Below are 25,257 nucleotides of genomic sequence, written 5' to 3' on the forward strand. Positions count from 1 at the left end.
TCTTCCCCCATGCAGGGCACATGGCCCTGATTAAGTATGAAGCGTGGATTTTGCTTATCCCTTCGACAGGAATTCTTTCAAAGAGAAACTCCAGTTAGTCTTAGTCAAGCTAGTGAAATCTTTTCAGAGTGTTTTCCTAATAAAAGTTAGAAAACAAAAAAAACCCAAAGTGGTCAAAAAGGTGTTATAGAACATTTTACATGTACTACTTTCACATTAACATGAATAAGCCCAGAATCTCTAAATAGCATTATTTCATTAATTTGTTATTTGACCATGCTTGATTATATTTCTTTGTAGTGGTTGACCTTGAGAATTCAACCCATTTCAGTATCAATTAGTTTTTGCAACAGTGATAAAATGCGATGTGCCATAAAATGAATTGTTGTATTAAACAGTTTTATATGTATATTGTATTAAACATTTTCATACCACAATGCACATTTCAAGACAAATACATTTTTAATTAATTAGGCATATTATAAAAAACCAAGTGCAAAAACAGAATAATAACTTACAGTTCCATCAGGATAACTTTTTATCCTTTTTTTTTAGTTTCTAGCAGAAGAATACACACTGACGGATGTACTCTGCTATGTTACCAGGGATGATCTAAAATGCCTTAGACTCAGGTAACTTTTTAAAAAAATTAATTTATACTATTCATGTAGGTAATTATTTAATGAAAACTCTAAAGAGTCATTTACATATTGAAAATATTTAATTTAAATGTTTAAATACTTTAATTTAAATAATTTATTTTATTGTGTACATTTATAATAAATTTATAATAAATTGTGCATATGTTCTAAGAGATTTCTCCACAAAATTATTATAATACAGAGAAAAAGCATTATACCTATCAAGTATAGCTATATAGAAACAGAAAAAAACTGATGAGTCCACCTTGCACACAAATGTAGCTGAGCTTATGTTAGTTTTATAATCTAAAAATGTTACTTGTGCATAAGGTAACATTAGTTTTGATTAGACAGGCCCAATCACAAGCATTGTCTTCTAAATTCTTCGAATATTTATCTTTGGTTTGGGTTACATTTAATGCTCTACAAATGAGCCTTTGCTCGAAGAACAGATTTCCCAAATCCAACCCCAGTAGATCAGTTCTAAGAAGTCACCATCCCTCCCAATTGAAAACGGAATGTCTGGGAACAACAAGGGCAATATGACAAGTCAAGACTGCTTTGTAACTTTGATAACTGAAATAAACTTTAGGGATGCTGATGAACAATTAATAGGGCTAGGGGACATTGAATAAATAAGAAGCATTCACACTGGTATTTACAATAGCTCTTTTCGTAACAGTGCAACTGCTAAATTATTTGTGCAAATTATCATAGTACATCCATTCTCATTTGTTGCTTTTAACTAAAAAAAAAGGACCATAATCTCTGATTTCCTTCTCCCTTCCTCTTTCTTTTCTGTCTTTTTGAATCTATTCCTTCGCCTAAGGCAGCTTACAAAAAGCTTGCCTTGGTGAGATAGTATGTTTGATTTTTTTTAAATATATGAAAAACATTAACTGCTGGGTTCAGTTAATTATGCGGAGCATTACAGGTTCAGCATTGCTGAAATGGTAATAGGCCAGTCTGTTCCCCAGAATTAAAGCCACTGGAAACTGAATGTTAGAAAAGATTGGAAAGGTAATGAAATGTATTTTTAAAGCACTGACTTTAAGGTAAAATACAAGCTTTAACACTGAGAGAGAAAAAAAGACTTGGGGATATTTCTACCAAGCTTAATTGGAGCTTTCTGAGAGGATTACAGAATTTTTTTTTCAAATAGAATGAAAGAATATATTAATAAGGACAGCAGCATATAAAATATATATTACTGTATGCAGACATGAAATTTTAAAAAAGAATATAAAATGTATGCGTGAATTGAAGCAGCCTGGTGCAGAAAAGTCATTAAGGCATACCAGAAACAGAAACATCACTGAGAAAGTCCCCCCACTTTCCCGCCATAATCATGTGCCTCACTTCACTTGTACATTAGTAGGAACTAAAATTAGTGACTGCATAATTTCATTGCTGGATTAACCCATTTTCTGGATTAGGTTGAATCATAAACAGTCAAATGACCTGGGTTCACACATGATCAACCACCAAAATGCTAACCAAGGTTAAAAATAAGCAAGTCCAATATGCTGTATAAATATAGCTGTTAAGATTCACTAATCTGGTTATGCATTTTTTTTTTTTACTGCAGCCGATGTTTTGTGATACTTGATACTGACCAAAAACTGCTATGACTTTTTTTTTTTACAGAGGTGGGATTATATGCACGCTGTGGAAGGCAATCTCTGATTTTCGAGAGAAGCACACTTGCCCCTGAGTAGAGGCAATCTTCCATCTCAACACAGAACAGGATATTTCCTGCAGGATTTTTCCCCCCAAGAGATGCTGTTGCACTTTAATCCAGTATTTGTTTACTGTTGCTAAAGAACACTGCAGCTTTCTGGCTGCAACTATTCCTATTCTTGAAAAATTGCTCTCCAACATTAATTATTATTTTATCTTAAATATTTTCAGGAATCTTCTCCTTTTCTAACATAATATTTAACAAAATTAGTCCTATCCAGACTATTAACCATATTCACATAACATGGTTGACCAAGGGAACCTTGAGGTACTTAATTGAAACCCCATGATCATCAGTGCAGACCTTCATAGTCACTGCATAGAGGGTCACCGAGCTAACATGCCCTGCTTGTTTCCTCATATCAAAATCAATTTTTTTAAAAAAATTAACGAGAGGAGAGGAGAAAAGGAAAATGACAGACTGACTAAAAAAGTTCTGGTTTTTTCAAGGCCTTTCTAGGATTTTATCTCTGTATCAAAAATGGGGGACAGAGAGTTAATGCTCTATTAATCTTATCAAATCAATTTCTTTATCTGCCCGCAATTGACCAGAACTTTAGCTCCCTACAGTTCCCAAGAGTTAGTTGATTAGATTACAGTATTGACAGTCTCCCTTCACAATCAGTTAAACACAATTGTGCATACAGGACTTGTGTAAGGTAGTATACAACTCTGTATCACTAAAACAAAATCAAATGTGAAAATTAACTTTACAGCTTTATGTTTGTATCTGGGGCCTGTGTTAGGTACAGTGTTTCTGGGACCTTAGCTTGGAATAAGAGACATCTGTTCATTTATGAGAGGTTTTGGGTGCAACCCAAAGCATTTTTGAAGTGAAAGGTTCATGGTATTGCAGACAAAGACCCATGAGTATTGCCTTTGGAGGACTACATGTTTCATTTAAGATCCTTGGATGTTTTCCTAAACTGAGATGGAATCCATAAGTGAAATGATAATGTAGAACATATTTGATAGTTTTTCCTTGTAGTATGCTGACCTTTACATCACTTGGTACTTAACAATCCTTTCTTAAATGTCACATTGTTTTATTTTTAGTAACTTAAATTCCAGTCTACAGTGTATTTGTGTCTTTTTTAGTGTTGTTTATGTATTATTGAACTGTACCAGTTACATATGCCTGAATTACATATAGTACTGTTAGCTTGTTTTAAAGCTATCCATTGTGATACACATTTAAGAAATAAAGAATTATAAAAAATGTGGGTATATTTCTTGATTATTTTAAAACCAAGTTACAGTTTTAAAAACGAAGGAAATTCAGATGAGGATGGTAAAATGAATGAAAACAGAAATATTGACCGGAAAAAGAATGACTATCTGGAGTTGCTGTAGTACAAAATTACACAGCGATTACCAGGGATTGTATATAATGCTCAAAAACGGTTAGCGACTGAAGACTACAAGTACAAAGGTTGCTGGTGAATTAACACAGAAAAGTTATACAGTGTGATAATATATTGATTAAATGTGAATTTATTTATTTGTAAACTTTGCCCGGCTTCCTCTCTGGAGTGTACCCAAGTAATATGCCATTCAAGGCCATACTCAACTCTGGGCTCTAATGATTGTATATACAAGTTTGCACACCTGTGCAGCTGCAGTCTCTTCAGACTTTCGAGTTGTATTTCCTTGTGTTTGGCCCAAGATCCTTACTTTATCCTTTCTTCAGGATTCTACTTTCTGTCTGCTTCCATTTAATGTCTACATGAAAACCACTGGGGGGTGTCATCTATCAGTCCAAATGTAGATATTGCAAGCATTTCAATGATATTTACTTTACATGTAATACATCTCCATGATGAGCTAAGTAGTGCAGTCAAGGTGGTCTCCAGTCTGGCTAGGAAAGAACAGATCCCAAGAAAGCAAAACGGTAGATTTGAGTTTTGAAGTTCCCTGGTTTTGCAGACCCTTCATGTTTAGTCCTCCAAACATTCCCACAAATAAAACTGGTGCATAAAATAAAAATACTGAGAAGCATACTAACATTTGTTGGATGAACTGATGCAAAACATGTTGAAAATAATATTTAAATAGTAAAAGAAGCTTTTAAGCCGATAACAAGGAAAATTTAAGACTTGCCCGATCCATTTTAAACTGATAAGGATTGAAAGACCAGGAAGTCTATTTGAAAAAAAAATCCTAATCGAAGTACACTTCCTGATGAAAATACGGTGCGTTATCTCTTCTACGGTGTTTCAATATCATTTATGATGCCTTCCTTCGGTTGGAAGCTGTAGTTGATTAACTTGCTACCACAACCGCCCTATATGGAATAAACGTTTTAAGTATTATCAGCGCGCGCTCGACCTCTCTTGACTTTAAGCCCAATTCATTCAAAAGTTCACTGCTCATCATGTTTATTGAGTTGTTGTTTTTTTGTAGATTTCGGCCAACGGATTTCCAGTTTAATTAGCAGCAGCTGCTCTTGGCGGAGACATTAAATTTTGCACGTGATTCTTTGCTCGAGCTTCTTTGCAGACGTTTTAGATAGATAGATAGATAGATAGATAGATAGATAGATAGATAGATAGATAGATAGATAGACACACACACACACACACATATTTGTTTTCTTAAGTTTTCGCGGGTACTTACATGTATGGTATTCAGCTTTGTTCAGGTATTTTCCCACATCATTGTAGTTGTGCTTTTAAAGTTGTAGCAACATTTCGGCAGAATCTCATCTGCCATCATCAGGCTTCTGTATTGTGTTCGTCTGACAGAACATAACACAATACAGAAGCCTGATGATGGCAGATGAGATTCTGCCAAATGTTGCTACAACTTTAAAAGCACAACTACAATGACGTGGGAAAATACCTGAACAAAGCTGAATACCACACACACATATACACACACACAATTTATATATATAATTTATATATATATTAGTGAAGCCATAGACTCGAGGCGAGCAACCGGAAAATATATAAGAAATCTGGTCAGAAAAACATTTCACAGAGATATGAAAGGGCGTTTGCTCCTTTTTTTATTATTAAGCAGACCTATGGCGTTCGGTTTCAGACCGAAAAACGCTTTTCTTTTTGATAGCAAATCCTCCAGCATAAAAGGAAACATTCTGCCATCGACGCTCCTCCACTTTTTAATGCATCTCGAGGCTAAGTCGGCAACAGTCAGGAAATCGGCATTGCCTGGAAGCACGAAATGCTTATCAGGTGCCTTTTCCCGGGTTGCACGGTGTACCTAACCCCAAACTAACAACTACATAGCCTTCATTGCCCCTCCAGACGAAAAGAAGACAGCTCGTCCGTTGGCGTGTGGAAACCTGTTTGTGTGGGTTAGCCATCCCCAAAACTGCGGAGTCGGGGATCTTATCTCCACACAGGGTAGCTCTTCTGTACATTCTTGACTTGGCCGGCAGAGGGCGCTTTGCAGAGCGAACAAACCCCGGCAGCCGATCTCCCTCAGCCGGGCAAGGCAGCCTGCCGTGACGCGGGCGAGCGAGGGTGCGCGCGCGCTTTCTCCGTCTCACCTGCCCGGGCCACGTTCCGTACTTCCACCCCTCCCGGGGGTGGGGCAGAGAGGCGCTTGTTCGGGCGGGGCAGCCGAGAGTTCTCCGAGGCGAGATGGCGGAGTCGGCAACCCCCGCCGCTGCCGCCGTCCACCAGTGGAGCGAAGCTTCTTCCGCCGCCGAAGCAGGTGCGTCCACTCTTTCTCCCGCTCCCTTCTCCCCTTTCCCAAACCGGTGGCCCGGAAAGAGGCGCACCTGGGGATTGCAAGTCCCTTCCCTTTCCGGAGACCGGTTCGTCCGGGACCCTATCCGGATGTTATGCAGAAGGCGGAGGGCGCAGATACTTGTAAACACCAGGTGCGCTCCGAGCTGGTGGCGCGCCGGTCATTCAGCAGGGACAACGCAGCGGCGGCGCCTTATTGTGTTATGTATATATATTATTATATTATATATATATATAGGGAAGGCGAGAGCTTTCCACAGCAGCAGCAAGTTTCGAGGATGGGAGGAGAACTGACCCTCCGTTGAATTGGTGATGGTGATGGTGATGATGGTTCGTGGTTGCGATCGCTTTGCAACTTTATTGTTAACTCGAACGGCGATGCTTTGGATGTCATCATCGGGAATATTTTTTATTTTTTTTTAAAAAAAAAAGCCCAGACTAAAGGAAAGTGTGAATATTCAAAGGGAATTAATGGCTTCCCGAATGAAGGCAAATATACCGGAATAATAATTGCCAGGATCCGATCTGGGTCAGTCCCGGTTGACAGACCCAGATTGGATCCTGAATTAATGGCTTGTGTGACAGAAGCCCTGGAATAGGGGTTGTTGGTTCCATCTGCTGTCTCTCCCCCCACCCCCAAGGTATCTTAAGCCTTGATGAATTAATTCAGTAGGCTACAGTCTTCTATTGCCAGGACAGGGAACTCAAACCTATCGGAAAATATTTCTGTACTACCTTGTCTTGTGCCTCTTAAAGGAAGGCCTACAGAGGAACTGTCAAATCCAGTAGGAATTCCTTCTGTTTGTTGTCTAAGATGTTGGATAAGATTCCCATATTTCAGTGGAATCTTAATATTTATTTTGGTCAAATCTTTATTTCAATGGAATCTTAAAAGAGTGGAATTGTAATGCAGTCTTCCCTGTTATTGATTCTTGAAAAAAAGGGCAAGTTGTGTAAACAATTTAGAAAAGGCAGAGCTGTTTCTCCTGAAATTTGCCACCTCTGTTCAAAATCAGGCTTGCATACAGCTTTGTAGGAGGAAGGTAATTAGGAGAGCAGACACCTGTCATTTGCATTGAATTGGCCATAATTCCCTAAAAAGGAATATGGTATAATATGCTTGTGACTGAGTCCTGTAGGTGGAGCAGTGGCTTTATCCTGCCATGTTGTAATGCTCAAGATGACTTGGCATGGATAATAAAACCTAATGTCTCTCTGGTGCAATTTATATTTCAGTGTCATCACCTGATCTTTTGAAAGGAATTGTGGCCTTGAGGTTGGTTCATCCTTACCGTCACATGTGATTAATTTCCCCATACAAGCAAATCAGCTTTATAATTCTTCCCATAGAAACCATCTTTATCACAGAAGATGTCACAGCTCCACAACTGGCTGTTCACAACATACACATCTTGAGATAGACAGGACCGCCGTGTCTGGGGTACAAACATTCAAAATGAGCACTTTTTGTATTCTTTGCTGCCTTCTAGTGCCTGACTGTGGTTTTTGCAGCCCAGATATGGAAAGCTTACTTCTAAACCTATTTACTTTGTTTCTTTTTCTTCTTGTTCTATTTAATCTGGCACCATTCAGACATTCTAGTACAAGCAGCCTTAACTGTGAGAAACAACTTTGTAGTGAGTCTGCTGAAGACTACATATTCATTTGCCCCCTCACATCTTCCTTGTGGGCTTCTCAATGAATTTGAATAGATACTCTGAAGAAACATGAGAATAGATTAGAAATGGTTTTCATTTTAATTAATGAACCGGGTGTTTACAGACTTCATTCTAATCTCTGGCTTTACAAGAACATAAGTAATATTTTTTACTGACACAAAACTTCAGATTTTCAAAATTTGGAATATAAAACCCAGTCAGATTTATGTGGAATATAAAATCCTGTCAGATCCTCCACTCGCAACTCATCCTTACCCCATAGATTTATGGCTCAGTAGTGATTCACAACACCTTTTGCTTTTGGTACCTTTGCATTTAGTTTTTAAAATATTTATATAGTGCCCTAGTTTAGGTCATCAGCACTAGGATCTTGTGCTCATTTTTTTGTTGTTGCAAGGTTTGTTTTATCTTAGTTGATAGTCCTTGGAGAGCGTAAGATTTTAGCACAGCAGTTTCTACAGAGTGTGGTTAACCAGATTTGAAAGCTTTCTGCTAAAAGCGAGTATGTGTTTTGCATTCAGACAGTGTGTATGGAAATATATGCATGGATAAATTGCTTGGAATGACTCATAGTAATAAATTTGGACTTGAACCCAAAAATACAATTATCAAAGCTGTGCATACTGTGTGTGATTAATGATTGGACATTTTAATTTGTGCTAGCTTTCAGAACAGAAATAGCCAATTCCATGTTCACTATGTTCACATTTTAAGTGTGGCTAGCATTACAGATGGTTTGGGTATCTTTGTATTTCCGTGTTTACTCCTATTCATGCCAGAATTATATTGGTGAAATCAAATATTGAAGTAAGCCTTGCCTTTGTCATTCACTGTTTTATTTGTGCGCTGTTCCATGCTTTGGGAAGATTTTTAATTTTGGCATACAGAAAATGTATTATCATTAAATAAAATACAGTCATTTTCTTGAAACAATTTCCAGAGAGGTTGAAAATAAAGTTTTCAATAAGAGTGTTTAGGAGAGGGAAGGTAATATAATGCAAATAAAAATCAATACATCTAAGAAAGCTCTTCTCATCCAATCAGGTAAATAATTATAACTTTTAGTTTGCTATTTCTGTTCATTACATACAGTAGTCAAGCCATATTTTTTTTAATGAGAAAGAGAAGTCTTGCCCACTGCTGTGATTCATTTCATGTCAAACAAAGTATAGTAGCTGCTAGTATAAATATGATACAAAATGTAGAAGTCCTTGCACAGAGAGATTTCAACTCACTTTTGGATAGATGAAATAGGAGGTGAATGATATAGAAAAGTATATTGTAATGGCATGAGACAATGAGATGTCATATGACTTTGGTGAAAAGGCTGATGGTTGGAAAAGGAAAGACTTTTCAGAAAGGCTTTTTGCTCAAGATTTCTTTAGACTAGTGTCAGGAATCAAGTTATATAGTGGGAGAGCCTAAATAATGTTATAAGCCCTTCAGAAAGAACAGAAATGGAACTAGGGCATAAAGATAAGATTCACACTTCCTTTTTTTCTAAAATTCTTCATGTGGAAAGAATGAGAGGTTAATTCTGCCAGTTACAAGTATGCATTAATAACCTGCTGTTATGCAGAGTTAAATACCCTGTGATTCCTAACAGTGCATAGCATTAAGCTGATAAATAGCTTGTTTTTCTGTGTTTTCAATGCCTATCTTCAGAAGTAGATGAATCTGAAAACCAGTATCAGGGGAAGCAATTCGGTAAGCATTTACATTTTGGGATTTGAAATAATTTTAGCTGTGTATCAGTATATTTGATCCATCCAAAGTAGATTCAGTTAAACTTGTATCTAGAAAAGCTGACTTCTCAGTCCTGGTTATCCTTTTCAAAATCAATGTTCATCTGCATCACTGGGCTTTGTGAAAACTGAAGACTCTAGCTATACTTTGCTATGTAAAATATGGTGGTTGGGAATCTGGGAATACTGAAAAGCTAAACCCTAGAAGGCTATCTGAACCTGAATAGGTTGTTAGCATGTCCAGTCACCCATTATCCACTGCAGAAAGGCCTCAACTATGACATAGAACAGGGGTCTTCAAACTTAACAGCTTTAAGACTTGTGGACTTCAACTCCCAGAATTCCTCCTCCAGTCATGTTAGCTCCAAAATTCTGGGAGTTGAAGTCCACAAGTCTTAAACTTGCCAAGTTTGAAGACCCTTGACATAGAAGATGATGCTAATCAATTAGAATTCTTAGCAGCCTTAGAAGCAGCATTTAAAACTATATGGCTTGACACAGAGACACAACAAAACAGGAGGTAGACATCACTCCTCAGAGCAGAAGAACATAATATCGGAACCAACTCATAGCAGAGAACAGAACAGCTGTCAGAAACCTAAAGAAAAATCAAAACATTATCCTCATCCCAAAAGGCAAAGCTGAACCATATTTATTATGGAGAGATCACAATGCATTAAAAAGCCAAATAATTATTGAAAGACAAAGAAACCAAAGCACCTGGTGGCAGGAGAAGAAGTAATGGGTGGAAACTAATCGAGGTGAGAAGCAACTTAGAACTAAGGAGAAATTTCCTGACAGTTAGAACAATTAATCAGTGGAACAACTTGCCTCCAGAAGTTGTGAATGCTCCAACACTGGAAGCTTTTAAGAAGAGATTGGACAACCATTTGTCTGAAATGGTTTCCTGCCTAAGCAGGGGGTTGGACTAGAAGACCTCCAAGGTCCCTTCCAACTCTGTTATTCTATTCTACTCTAAACCTACATCCCACCCAGTAAACACCAACCCAATATACAAACCAGACAACTTGATAAAGAGAATCCTTAACAACCTAACTGAGAAAGGTCAAATCACAAAAGGACAGTGATAGATAAAAAGCTGTGAATCCATTCCCCATGATTCTGAGACACCCCAAAATACGTAATCCTGACACATCTCTTTGTCCAATTGTATTGCTACCAGCAACCCCAATGTACAACATAGTTAAAGAATTTACAGAAGGAGCAAATATTCTATCAATTCTCAAGTACAGTGCTTCCAGAAAATCAAAGACCTAATAATAGAAAAGGATGGTGGTTTCATTCAATGTCACAGCATTTTTTATACCTAAAACCCAAAATTAACAAAAGAAGTCATGGAAACAGTACTTAACAACTCACCCGATCTAACCAAATGCACTAAAATTTAAATACCCATAACCATGGACCTCATCAATTTCTGCCTTACTACCTACTTTCAGGTTGATATACAAATACGCCACCAAATCAGAGGAACCCCCATGGGATCACAACTCTCAGGATTCATAGCAGAAACTGTAGTGCAGATTTAAATCAAAACAGAACACTATACCACTCCCATGTATACAACCCAAAGTATGGATCTGGTATGCAGACCACACCTTTGTCATATTAAAACAGGAACAAGTAGAGAAGACACATGAAACAATCAACAACATCTTCAAAGGAGTAAAATTCACACTGAAAGAAGACAATAGCACACCACTCTTTCTGGATGTAAGCAGAAGAAATGATGGGAAGTTTAGAAAGATATATCTATTCAAAAATGAACCACACTAACTAAGTACTCATGTACCCAAATAACAACTCAACTTCCCACAAGAGGAGCTGTGTAAGAACATTATTCAGATAAGGACAAATGCATTGCAGCAACACAGAACACCAGAAAAAGAAAATATACAACATATTTCAACAAAGTGGTTATCCAAGCAGTTTTATCCAAAGTCAACCTACTATAGCAAAACAAACACAAACTATGATAAAGATAACACTGCCATACATCAAAAATATCTCAGAAACAATCCACAGACTATTATAACCAGCATCACCATGGCATACAAACCAATTCAACCTGTCCAAAGTATTTAAGTAACCAAAAGGCCTGGCAGCCCAGGAAGAAAAAATAGGACACACAACATACAGTGTGAGGACTATTGCAGCCATTATATAAGAAAGACAAACAGAAGAGGTAGCAGAACACATCAGAAGCATGTCAGTAGACACAATGAAAATTCCTTAATTTCACATGGACAGACTTAACCATAGTTTCAATCAGCAAACTGGGAAGCATCCTAGTCCAAGCGAAATCTAAAAATGTTGGAAGTTCCTGGAAGCTTGGCACTCAGACAAACCAGCCATCAATTCAGAGATAAACAATATGTACACACCATTCAGAAGAGACAAAATAAAAAAGCTAAAAAAGAAACAAAACGACAGAATACTTCCTCTCCATCAATCAATATCTAGATAAGCAGGAATTAACTCAAGGATTAACAGCAGTCAGCAAGCAGCAATCAATACCCTAATCAAGGAACTACTTACTCAGACAAACAAGCAGAAAACAACAGCCTAAACAAGGAAGTACCAAGGTAAAAACAACACCCCCACCAACATTGACTGGTTACTGCACATAAATAGAAGGTAAACCCTACTCCCTCCTAGCACTGAAATTATTAGCTAGTTGGCTAATGAAATGCCTGCAAGCAAACATCCATACTCAAAGAGCACCAAGGACATATTTGTTCATGGGAACATCCATTTTAACAAGCTTCCACTTGTCGATATTCCCACAAGAGGGGAAGGGAAATTTTATCTATTCTCCCTTCTTCTTGAAGTTTCTTTTGTCTTCCAAAAATGTTGGTGGAATAGTATTAGCAATACAGCAGAAAACACTTAAGAAATTTAAAGAGACTTATAAACAGGAAGACAGATGGAATGTTAGGGAAATTTCAGAACAATAAGATGGTTTGACAGTGGTCTTAACTATTTTAGAACATTGTTGGGATTTCTTTGCTGGACGCCTTTAAACAGAAACTTAAAAGCTGCAGGACATTTTAATTTCTATGTTGTGCAGCAAGTTGCAGTCAAAAGCCTAAATATGTTGTTTCATATTTGATGAAAGTAAAAATTGCATCTTCATGTGTGGCTCTGCTTTGATTTAATTTCATGCCTCTCATTACATGGTAGCTAATGCATTTAAATTCTTACAATGATATGCAGAATAGTAAAATCTATTTCTTTGTAATTCTGTAGTAAAAGCAGCTTAGGTTTTGTTTTTGATTTGATTAAGCTTCTGTTGATCCCAGCTTACTGTATATACATGTCTTTTGTTAATGGGACATTTTGAGAAAAAGCAAATACAACCATATTAAACAAACTAGCCTTCATCCAGTGTATGCTGGTACCCATTCTAAAGGGGGAGGGGAACATTTCAACTTAGAAAGTGAAAGTCAGATGGATTTCGCTAAACCCAGTGAGAGCATTTGGAATTTTGAAGGATGCTATGAATGCCTTTCAGAAGAGCTGTAATCCTGATCTTGACTAGGGGTGCGGGATATATGAATTAGAAAGCACCGATTTTCCCCAAAAGCTGCCTGTTATTTCTTGATGCTATTCTTGTTTACTTTTTTATTTATTTGTTTTCTGGGCATGCTTCCTAACCTAGGACTGGGCTGTAATAATTTATCATTTTTTATTTTCAAAGAAATGTATAATGAGGCCTATTTTGATGCCTAAGTCATCCTTGGAAATAAAAACGATGCTGAAGGCTAAGGCTGGCATTTTGCTTTACTTGCATATTATTATATATTGTATAAAGTTGTATACAGTCAGGTGCAGTGAGGAAGCTGGTGGGCACCAAAGTAGGTTAGATACGAACTCCTAAATTATGCAGTGGTTTCCATAACAGTCTGATTTAGCTTTTATATTAGGAATTGTGGTTTTGCTGTGATATTACGGTATGTGTTTGAGCCAGAGTGAGAAAATTCATGTTATTCATACGCTGATGTCACAAACACTTCTCCAGTTCCTAGAGCACTTTTGTAATGCTTTGTAACAGTTCTAGGGTTTTTTTTATAAAGAAAGTGAAGAGGTAATGAACGAACATCACATGTTGTCTTTGAGTTACGACTATACATTCAGCAACTGTTTGAATTTATGATTGCACTAATCAAAGGGACTAATGACAGGTCTTGGAAGTTCCATCCATTCCAGTGTCCCTGGAGTCATACGAAACAAAATTTGGGCACTTGGCAGTCAACTTGCCCTTGAAAATGTTTGCAGTATCATCCATTCACGTGATTGCTGTCGATTCTCAAAACGACTCTAGCTGAAGACATATTTTTCTTGCTTCATTTCGTAGTTGCCATACTTATGGGGGCGGGGGGGGGGGAGGACTTATGGAATGTGGAATGTTTTCCTCCAATGTGCCAGACATAACAACGATAAGGCTTCTGAGAACCAAGGCCAAACTAGCAAACTAGCAATGGCAGGAGGGAGTGCTGGGTTGGCTAACGTGACCTGTGACACGAGAGGTGGACAGTAACTATTCTTTAATTATACCAAAAACGTGGGAATTATTCAGTGTTGGTTTCAGTGTTGACCGTGCCGATATGATATACCCAATAAACTGGATTTTTGAGGAAGCCAAGGCCTCAGAGTCTTGAATTGGTTGGGAGCATTCCTTGAATCCTTGACAATTGCCATTGTTGACTTTCTCTATTGCTTCCCACAAGCAAAGTCAATAAAGAGGCCAACAGGGAAGCCACAAGTTACTTAGGTAAGTGTCCCCCTCTGCCTTTCTTTGTTCACACACACAGTACCCACCTCATCGCTTTGCTTACTCTCCAGTGCCTTCTTTCCCTTGCTTCCCCGCCTTCACACACAGCCACGCACCCACCAACATCCTCTTTCATCCCGGCCTCTGCTTGCACGCACATATCCTGCATCTTCTTTTCCCAGCCTCCCTGCACTCACATACACATATGCATGTGATCAAAATTCAGATACTTGGCAACTGGTTCGTATTTATGACCATTGCAGTGTCCCAAGGTTATGTGGCCCCCTTTTGCGACCTTCTGACGAGTAAAGTCAATGGGGAAACCAAATTCACTTAACAACTGGGTTACTAACTTATCAACTGAGGTCTCACTTAACAACAGAAATTTGGGGCTCAATTGTGGTTGTAAGTTGAGGATTACCTGTACACTATGCTTTCTTTCCCCAGCCTCCCTGCACTTGGATACATGCATGGATGCACCCTGTACTTTACGCAACCTTCTGGAGCTCATGCCAGTCCCCTCCAACTTGCATACAGTGTGCTTCAGGTCTCCAAGGGCCTCCCCAATCCCTCTGCAGCACACCCAGACTCCTTACCTGAGACTCCTTGTCATGCTTCTTGCTTATTGGTCCACATTTTCCTGGTGGTTACAATGACAATCAGGTCTGCCTGGATTGCTGTCGCTAAGTGATGTGATCACACAATGTCATGCTTTACGATTGCATTGCTTAATGATGGCAATCTCAGTCCCAATTGCCATTGTAACTCAAGGACTATTTGTGTGGTGTTTTATAGTTCATGACAGATACGAGCAATCCCGATATAATTGTGTAGCTAAGCTCACATGTAACATTAAGGCAAGGTGTTTGCTTGACTGCTGTCATTAAAGATAATTTGCTGTGTTAGTTACACTAAGTTTAGAAACAATTGTGTTAGGCCTTATAAACACTGTCGACATTATAGCTGCATGGGTTGCAAAAATCTAGATCAGGGCTGTCAAACTCGTGGCCCATGAGCCGGATGTGTCACGCGCTGGCCATACCCACGCCCGGTTTAGCGAAGGGGGGAAAAGTTGTGATACATCATGTGACAACACCATGACGATGTGAGTTTGCACCCCTGATCTAGATAACCACAATCTGGAAGTAATAGAGATCCAGAGTCCTAACTCTGCTAATATCTAATGGAGAACAAGCAACACCATTCAGAAATTTATCTGGATTTTTGCAGTACACTAAGACAAATTAAATGGACCACATTATAGAATGTGAACCTGTTTGTCAAGTAGATTATGAGGGCAGAAGAAAGTGTCATTCATCCATTGGGAGGAAACCTAGTATAACTTCTCTTTATGTTAGGATGATCTGTTCTTTTGTTTCACAGTTACAACTTTGGTGATGCAATTTTTGTAAAGCAATACTGAATTTTTGGAATATAATATCCAATCAATAGATGCACTGTTACGCTTGGAGAATAAATGCAGCTTACCGTTTTGGGTTTATTTAAAATGAAGCAAGTGCAGTAAATATAAGAAGATGTGTAATGAATATTTTCTTCCTGTTAATATAAATCATTCAGTGAATGCCTAAAACAGAGATCGAGCTTTTCGTCTGAAGTCATAGATTTGGTAGTATGGGAAATTAGTCAGAAATTAATACAGAAAATACAACTGCAATATGCTTCAGAATTATATTTCTCGTTTTATGTTCAGTCATTGTGTTTGGGTGTTGGCACAGTATTTCAGTAGGCACTGACAGAGCCACAAGATGGAGCTACTGGCAAACAAAATTCTATTAGAACAAGAGGAGAAAATGTAGTTTCAGAGTAGAAGGCAACAAACCCTGTCAATGTGTGCATCCATACTGTTTTCTGGAGAACAGTGTAGAAATGATTTGCTTTTGAAATGTTTTTTTAACTTCTTACTGTAGTCCACAACTCTAGTATTTCCTGTAGTATTTTACCCAACTACTCAGTAAACCTGACTATACATCGCTGGTTCCAACCCAGTTGATAATCACCTAGGTGAAAAAGAAAGCTATTCCTGTAAATTATATATGCCATTCTTCTTCTTTGTGAGCTACAGAAATGAGTCTGGTTAGTTTTAGCTTTATTTTTGTCTTAACAGTAGGCTCTTTTATTTTCAACACTTTTAGATCAAGTTGGAGAAATTCCATTAACTTAAAAGCCATACCAAGCATACTCTGATTGGCTGGGGCCATGCCATACTCCAAAAATGACCATCTCTCTCTCCCTCTCTCTCTTTCTTCCCCCCTCCCTCTGTTTGTGTGCATAGAGATAAAGTTTTGGCATCTTGGCTAGTCTAGAACACAGGTAGACTCACCTTAGGCAATCCAAGGTAGGGATTGTGGGAACTGAACTTCAACTTGTCTGAAAGGCACCACTTGAAAAAGGTGTGGAACTGTCTGTTTATTGCAAGTCATGTTGAAAAATCAAATTAATATGGGGTAATGCATAAACAATTGTTTAACAACTTACTAATGGAAGGTTCAATTAGTGTAGAACAGAAGTCTCCTACCTTAATGAAATCTGGTATCTATTTTGTCTGTTTTGTATGTTAATGATAATTGTTATCTTAAGGCTTAGTTCTAAAATGAATATAGCAACAATGTAATTTTATATGTATGCAATATTTGCAGTTTCTAGTAATGTCAAGAACAGAACAAATCACTACCATTAACTCAAATAAGACAATTGAATGGTACAAGACCAGTCAAAATAATTTTTTTGTCCTTCATTGATGAGAACATGTACACACATTGCTATTGATCTTACCATCTTGTCCATCTTGTTTATTTTTAAAATGATATTGTAAAACTCAGGATTTAAAAGAAGATTTTAATTTAAAAAAAAACCACATACAGTACATATATACAAAAAAAAAACTGACAAACATTTTTTTCCTTTCAGTTCAGGGCCCCAAACTTGGATATAGTACAGGGTAATGGGTTATAGCTATGTCCTATTTTGAAAGGGGTCTTTGTTATCTACCGGTAAAGAAAATCTTTGGTGATAACTTGAGGAGATCACTCTACTTTTAAAAAAGTACATTCAAAGTGAAGGATTAAACCCTGAAGCAGTTGTTCAGTTGTACGCTGCTATGTTTGCCTTTTTCTTCCTTCCTCCAATTAATACACTTAAATATGTATGTCCGTACCACATGGTTTACGATGCCTTAATATTTCATGTTATTATTTATTCCTACCCACTTTCAAAAACAAATGGGGAAATCTGGGGAGGATTGATTGAGGTCAGTGCCAGAAGGAGTATCCATCCCAGCTTTAGTCATCTCTCTTCTTTTTGTCCCTTTAAAAAAAAAAAAAAAACCTCTATGAACTACTGGTTTGATCCCCCACGAGCAAAGCTTTTGTAGGATTTGTTCTTCGTTTATTGCTTTTAATGTATAAATAGAAAGAAAAATAACCAAAACAGCTTGATATGAAAAGAGAACTTAAAAACCCAAACAAAACTGAACCTCCTTCATAAAAGAAAGTAATAGAATACAGATCATCATTCTTAGACAGCATGGCCATTAACCAGGCTGCTTATGAAAAACTTGGGTAACTTACTGAATATTATGCAGCAGGTTAATAAGAGACAAGGAATTAAGAAATAACACGAAATCCAGGCCTTAATTCCCCAGCGGTGCATTTTGCCTTCAAGAAGTCATCCATCTGCATCAAAGCCACTGAACCGTGATCATGCATCTCAATCCTTTCTTTATATAAAGAGGATTTACGGAAGGGAAAGCCTCAAGGGTCACCACTAATATCTTGATTGTAGCAAGACTTTTGCAATTGAACGATTCTATTCTTCTGGCCAAGGGCAGATTGTGAAAGAAACATATACTGTATGTTGTGTCTGAGTCTAATGTGTGTGTGAGAGAGAGAGAGAAAGAGAGAGACACACACACACAGAGAGAGAGAGACAGACAGAGAGAGAGAGAGAGACAGAGAGACAGACACGGAGGGAAAATTAATGTATGTGTGTATGAAGAAGATGGAAGACAGAGCTTTCCCAGAGGGCTTTGGGGGCCTGAGGCCATGCGGGTTTTATTTATATATAAATATATATAATTTTTCTTCCTAGTATTTCCCCCACAAGTGCTGGGTCTGCATTAGTTGCAATAGGAATTGACCAACTAGCTTGTTGGCCAAGACTGACATCATGAAAGAGTGACAGCCCAAAATTACCCACTGGGCATTTCATGCCTAAGGCAGAACTAAAACTCATAGTCTTTTGGTTTCTAACCCCTGGTACCTTAACCTCTAGACCAATCTGCCTCTTGCATTGTCTTTATGTTTCTATATTTTATTTTATTTTCTTATTTTTTGAGCTGCTTATTGTCTTGTGATGGTGGTGGGATACAAATTTGACTAATAAAATAAATAATGCAGATGTGAGTAATCTGCAGCCTTTTAGAAGTTGCTGAACTGCAATTCCCAGCAGCCAGTAATACAACAATTCTGAGAGCTACAGTATAATACAGTGAAATTCTCTGATTTAATCTGTGTCTACATAAAAGTATTTAGAAGTTTTTGGGGAGAGGGGGAAAAAAAGGAGGGGGAAACGAAGCTTCCTATGCAGAAACATAGGAGGGATGTTTCCCCAAGTAAGCCTAGGCTTTCTAAAGGATTCTGCACTATTCCCAACCACCCCAAACCACCCTCTGTCTATTAGAGATAGCTAGCGAGAGCTAGACAGACAGATTGATTTGACATCTGTGGACAAACGAGAGTTCTTTCCAGAATTCCTAGAAGTTTGGAACTTAATGGACATGAAGCAAAGCTAGCTTTGTTGTTTGTGAGTGTGTGTATGGATAGCCACTTCTATTTTTGAGATTTAAGCCATGTGGATTCTATGAATATTTCTTGATCTAGCCTAATCCCTTTGGATTTTGTCATCCCATCTGTCATGGTATTTTTGGTTATTGCATGCTTCCTGGAATGATGTTGATAGGGAAGGGAGAGTGAATTAATAATGTCCAGGTACTCCGAGAGGGAATGTTTACTATGGTCCTGATTTCTGGTAGTGTCAGTGCATGTTATGTATCTATTTACCCCTATCTATTTTTCTGCAGTGGGATCCTTTTCATAGTTTTTCTAATTGTCATGTAGCTCAAGCATCATTCTACACCAGGCCAGAAAGATATTAATATATATTCATATATAGGTGACATATGCTAAATATGAATTATTCAGAATGCTCTTAACATCATTCTTGCTCAGTTTACACATGTAACTTAAAATAACCAAGCATCTCCTCAAAAACATTGTGCAAGCGGATTCAAGAATTTTAAAATATGAATTTAAGAAACATAAAAACATTTTATCAACTTTAAAATATTTAAAATATCATTGTTAAACCATTTTTTCTTTTTGATCTTCAATTGCTATCACTTTGAAATTTTATCCTGTATATTTTTAAATATATCTTTTTTCAGTTGCATAGACTATAAAATAGAAATGTTCCTGAAGTACTGAGAAACATTTTGTTTGTCTGGTGATAAAATTATTGCCAATGCCTTAGCCCTGGATATGGAAACAAAGTTGTTTTGTGAGACTGTCACAATGGAGAAGATAAACCAGCCAGTCTGCCTCCTTGCTTGGTTGCCTGAATTATTTTTACAAAGAACCCAAGGAGGCAAACATCTTTGGGTAAAAATAATGCAGGCAAGCAAGCAAGCAAGCAGGCAGGCTGGTTGGTTTATCTTCTTCTATTTTCCCCACAGCAACAACCTTGTGAGGTGGGCTGGGCTGAGAGAGCCCAAACTTACCCAGCTTCTGTCAATGCAGTCAATCCAAAGTAAATAATACCGTTTACTTATCAAGGAGTCCTTGCATTTTCTTTTATTAAAAGTACAAATGTGAATTATTTTGTTCCCTAGGATTAGTTCAAAAATTATTTTTGTAGTTCTTTGGTAAACCTTGGACATTCCATATCAGCCCAAAATCATACTATTTTAACAGAGCATCTGACTTCTTTTCGCTTTTGACTAACCACAGTCTCTTCAGAAAGCACTAAGGTACTATTAGATATCTTTCATAACTGTAGTGCACGCTAATTGCTCCCATTCCTGTAATCAGTTTGGGTTCACCTGTCATACTGCAAGGTTTTTGGGTTGAATAAAGATCAACTCAGCCATTATGGAATATCTAAAATGCTCATGTCTGCTTGATTGTTTGTAACATTCTATTGAAGTGTTGCATCACAGTGCAACAATTTTTCAATCCATGTACTGTATCTCAAATGGGTCTAAAATCAGAGGGATCCTTGACTCCCATGGGACTGAAATTTGGCAAACTTATAGCTGCTTCAGTGCTACCACACCACCACAATCAGGCCGCAATCATGTAATCATAATTTCTAGCACTCCTTGCCAGCCTTACAAGGAAAGTCAATGGGGAAGCCGGCAGGAAGTCAGAAATTGCTCCTGCTCCCACAGCTTCCCCTATCCCCCTGGTCATCCTTTTTGTCTGTTTAAATAAAGGAAATATCTATGAAGTGATGATACAGTTGGTCATGGGTTACCTAGTAAAACTTTATTTTTGGCTTAGTATGATGTTTGGTCCGTCCAACTGTGGTTTCCATCATGCTGCGGTTAAGCAAACCACAGGTCAGTGCTGCATGTGAACAAAGCTTAAGACAAGAATCTTTTTCATGGCACAGTTATCCATATATGCTTATTTGATGAATTTGGTAATACTTCTCCCAATGAAAACTGGCAGAAAACAGCAAAGTAGTTTTTCTGCCTAGCAAATGTTTTTTTTAATACTGGGCATGCCACTCCAATTGGAGGGAGAAGCTGGAATCTAAAGTGCCCCACAGTGGAAGAGGGCAGAGGAGTAACTGGCTGGGAAGGGGATGAGATGACTTTTTTTATAGCAATAGCACTTAGACTTATATACCACTTCACACTTTCACAGTACTTTACAGCCCTCTCTAAGTGATTGACAGGATCAGCACATTGCCCCCAATAATGTGGGTCCTCATTTTACCAACCTCGGAAGGCTGAGTCAACCCTGAGCTGGTGAGAATTGAACTTCTGGCAGTTGGCAGAATTAGCCTGCAATACTGCATTCTCACCACTGTGCCATCACAGCTCTTCTCAGAAAGGGGGAAAAGTGATTTGGAAGACGAATAAACATGGTTCCCTGTATCTGTTGGTATCTCCTTAAAGAAGCCACAGTACAGTAGCTGCATGGTCCCAGGAAAATACACATTTGACTTAATGTGGAGATGGTGATTTGGTATGACAACTCTGTTGCACCCTGTCAGCATGTCCTTGACTCAAATGTATTTTTCTGACTACTGTGTGAGCCCAGAACAAGTGTCCTTTCTGTTTCATTTCCAAATAACTGTATATTCCAGTACACCCCTTTGTGAGATAATTGTTTAAAGGACAGTCATGCATCTTCCTTGGTCAACATGTAACTAGGGGCAACACCACCATATTCTAGTCATGAAAATTAGCCAAAATCCTCTTCTTCATTGAAAGAATTTCTAAATCAAATTCTCTTTCATCAGATTAAATGAAAACTGGCAGAAAACAGCAAAGTAGTTTTTCTGCCTAGCATTTTTTTTTTAATACTGGGCATGCCACCCAATTTCTTTAATTAAAAAAACAATGAAAGTAGTTTTATTCTGACAGTTCAGAATCATAAATTAACTGTTTATTAATTCATTTCAAACTTTGAACACCTTAAAGTTTACTGATGTAAAAATCTTGTTTTGTGGAGCCCAACCTCCCCAAAGGAGGTTCACTGAGGACTGAGTCCCATGGGATTATTATGGATACATTAAGGAACTCTTAGTCTTTTCTATTGAAGCAATTATTTGAATGGTCTTCCTTCTGTTTTCAAAAAAATATTGCCAATAAAACCACATGAAATCGCACTTAAGTCAAGCTCAATTCAAATACTTTTTCCTGCTTAGTTTTTTTTTTTTAATTAGATTATAGTTATTTTACAGTAATGGTTTATTATTGCTTTTTCAATATCTTCATTTATAAACAGTAATGAAGATGCAAAGTAAAAAAAAAAAATCTGACAAACTCCAAACTCCAAATGCTCGTTTATTTAATACATTTAAACAAACATTTAAAGATTTAGGAATATTATTACAAACTGCAAAGGGTGTTTTTGTATTACAACTCACCTTCCAGGAGACATCAGTGGCACTTTGTCCTACCTACATTCACTGCTGCTGTTGTCAGCATCAACCTTTGTGCTGCATTGGTCAACGTTCCCCAGATGAAGTGCCAATGTTTCATGCAAAGGGGAGAATCCTCTTGCTTTCTAACTCTTCCTTTTAACAAGGAGATACTCAAATGTGACCATCCGTCTCCTATGAGGAAGCTATCTTTGAGCTGCATAAGGTGATCTGGCTGTGACTCTGTGAACTTAAGAAGGAAAGGAAACAAACAGCCTCTGGTGTCTTCGCTTTGGTACGGTTCCTTGAGGATTGATTGGCGGGAGAAGCTGGAATCAAATTCCCCTACCTCCTTTTTTTGCTGGCCTCCCTTTCTTTCAACTTCGTTCTCAGGCCCGGACGCAGCAAGAGCTCCAGCCGTCCTCCATCCGCCTCTGAGGGGAGCCCAGCCTGCTAGCTGGTTTCAGCTGTTCAGGCTAGCTTGCCTTTGCCACGGGAGACAGAACACAGAGAGGACATTCCAGAAGCCTGTTTTCCTGCAGCTGAGGAGACAACATTCATGGACCTCCTTTTTGATTCGGATATGTCACTGTTGTCAGGGCAACTGTTAATGGTGGCGTATCATATTTTCTTCTCTTGGGCTCTGTGCTGAATATTTCAGTAAGCGGCAGAAAGAAGATACCAGGAGGGAAAAGGTGCTGCATCAGGAAGGAAAGAAGCCCTGGGATCTGACTGAACAAGTTAAGGCTCCAAAGGGAGGAAGAGAACAACAAGGAGGGAGGGAGGAGGAGGAGGAGGAGGAGGCATTCCAACCAATGGACTTTTAATTAAGTCCCTTTTTTTTTTGGTCAAGGTACAAGAAATTGTTGGCTCCCATCTGCCAAGTGCATGTTGGTATCTCTCTGCTGTTTGCATTCTGCTGGGCCCTCACAGGATATGTTACAAACAAATCCACTGCTTTGCAGCTAGCCGGAATTAACAGATTGTAAAGGGTGTGGGGGGGAAAGGACCGGCAATAATGCCAGGTTCAGCAGCTGCTCTCCGGCAAGAGTGGCTGAAGAAGCCAGGCGTGAGGCCAAATACACCTGTTCTGTTTACCATTAATGAGGAGGACGAGCATCAAAAGAGCAACCATTCCAAGAGATTAAAAGGTATGCATTATTTTAACTTGACAAGTTTGGGTTATCTATAGACTACATCCAGCATTGCAATGGAAGAGTACATCATGTTGGTATTCCCGGTGCTTTCTTTTTTGCACTGGCTAACCATATTAAAGGTAGGCCTCTGGCTTGTTAACTGTTGCAAGTTGCTTCTTGTCTTGATATTCATCGCATTAATAAGCAGTCTTTTAGTCATGCAGCTTGTTAAAAGGCACGCTGTTAAACGAGTGATGAAATTTGTTTCTATGTAGGAATAAGTACTTTTTAAATTCTTTTGGCATATATTAGTAAAATGAAGGCATTAACATGGGAAAACTGGCCTTTGAGAAAAGAGAAATTTGTTCCCAGTTGTTATATCGATTGTTTTCTATGCATGAACAAATATACTTAAATAATTTGAATATTCATAAAGATCCATGTACTGGCAAAACCGCTTGGCTTCCTAGTTACTTTATGTCAGGATTCTTGACAAAATCTTGTTTCTATAGCAATCCTGGTCTCAGTTTATTCAAGTTGTTAAAAGTTTAAGATTACTAAAACTTTAGATTACTTTGCCATCAGTTTTTCACCTTTTTCACCTTTGATTTGTAAATGGAACAAATTGAACAAATGAAGTTGACGAGTATTTTTTCTTTCTTTTGCATCCTTGGTTGTGATAAATAACAGATTCTAGAAATGTGAGATGGAGATGGGACACAGGCATCAGTTTTTGGGTAGTATTTGTGAAAGAGGAAAACACCATAAACTTCAATAGCTTTGTGGACTTAGTGGTTATTTATTTTTCCTCTTCATTCAACCAGACAACTAATAGGAGTGTTTGACTGGTTAATATTTACCGATTTAGATAAGTGATCATGGTTATTTGAAAGTGACAGTTTATTTCATTCAGATCCTGCTCTGAATCACTAACTTCTTTAAAACATTTGTGTTAAAACATATTTAAAATAAACTTTAGTTTAATTATTCCAATTTAAATATGGAAAAAGGGGTGAAAATCCTGAAGAAACTTAAGTAATGATTATTTGAAACAGTTCTCTTCCTTGTCTATTGCTGTCTCACCCACATCTATAATATGCTTAAGAAACAACCAGCAGCGTTTATATTTTAGTCTGTTTCCTAGCCATGTTAGAATCCTACAATATTGTAAATCTAGTCTGTGCAGGTACTGTGGGAAATGGAGATCCAGTGGGCTACTTAGCAACAACGTCTTTGTGATCTTGTTTGGATTAGCACTTTCTAATTTCTAGAATACAGATTCTCTCCTGGACAAATTCCCTATCGGAGTGTCCATTAGGCACTCAAAGTTTATACGGCAGGATGTCCTGGAAAGGATAAATAATTGATTGTTGCTAATTATATAGATGAGGGCACAAAAATATTGCAAGGTAGAACATATCATTCCTCTTGTGTCCTGGGGGATAAAAAAGAGAGATTTATCAAGTTTCATTTGAATATCCAGTGTGCTTCATAATCTGATTTGTGTTGCCGCAGTATCTTTGGGGTCTGCATATTTTTACTGTAGTTGCATAAAAGTGTGCTTCATTATTTTAGGTCAAAACTAAAATTTAATTCATTTTGCACCAACGTTTCAGTTTACTGGGCTTGCCATTTT

General features: G+C 37.9%; 2 protein-coding genes across 7 annotated transcripts in view; both read left to right on the forward strand.

Moving 5' to 3' along the window:
- MAP3K5 (mitogen-activated protein kinase kinase kinase 5) overlaps positions 1-3,220 on the forward strand; it is a 112,586-nt gene extending 109,366 nt beyond the window's left edge. For both annotated transcript variants that reach the window (XR_015750551.1, XM_026666156.2), the window contains exons 29-30: positions 556-632; positions 2,289-3,220. Coding sequence is in view for 1 of the 2 variants with exons in the window: in XM_026666156.2 (XP_026521941.1) it covers positions 556-632; positions 2,289-2,355 (144 nt within the window). In the remaining variant the exon portion in view is untranslated. The remainder of the gene's footprint in view (positions 1-555; positions 633-2,288) is intronic.
- A 2,646-nt stretch (positions 3,221-5,866) lies between these two features.
- MAP7 (microtubule associated protein 7) overlaps positions 5,867-25,257 on the forward strand; it is a 100,702-nt gene continuing 81,311 nt past the window's right edge. For 2 of the 5 annotated variants that reach the window (XM_087971249.1, XM_087971254.1), the window contains exon 1: positions 22,585-23,636. In XM_087971249.1, the coding sequence (XP_087827375.1) occupies positions 23,504-23,636 (133 nt within the window). In that variant the 5' untranslated portion in view covers positions 22,585-23,503. Of the gene's footprint in view, positions 6,063-22,534; positions 23,637-25,257 lie in introns of those variants that run through there. The other 3 variants (XM_087971275.1, XM_087971268.1, XM_026666157.2) reach the window with 3 other exon arrangements.

Source organism: Notechis scutatus, chromosome 1 (assembly GCF_049901735.1).
Source record: "Notechis scutatus isolate UNSWTSFEM ecotype Mainland chromosome 1, rNotScu1.2, whole genome shotgun sequence".
NCBI classification, from domain to species: Eukaryota; Metazoa; Chordata; class Lepidosauria; order Squamata; family Elapidae; genus Notechis; species Notechis scutatus.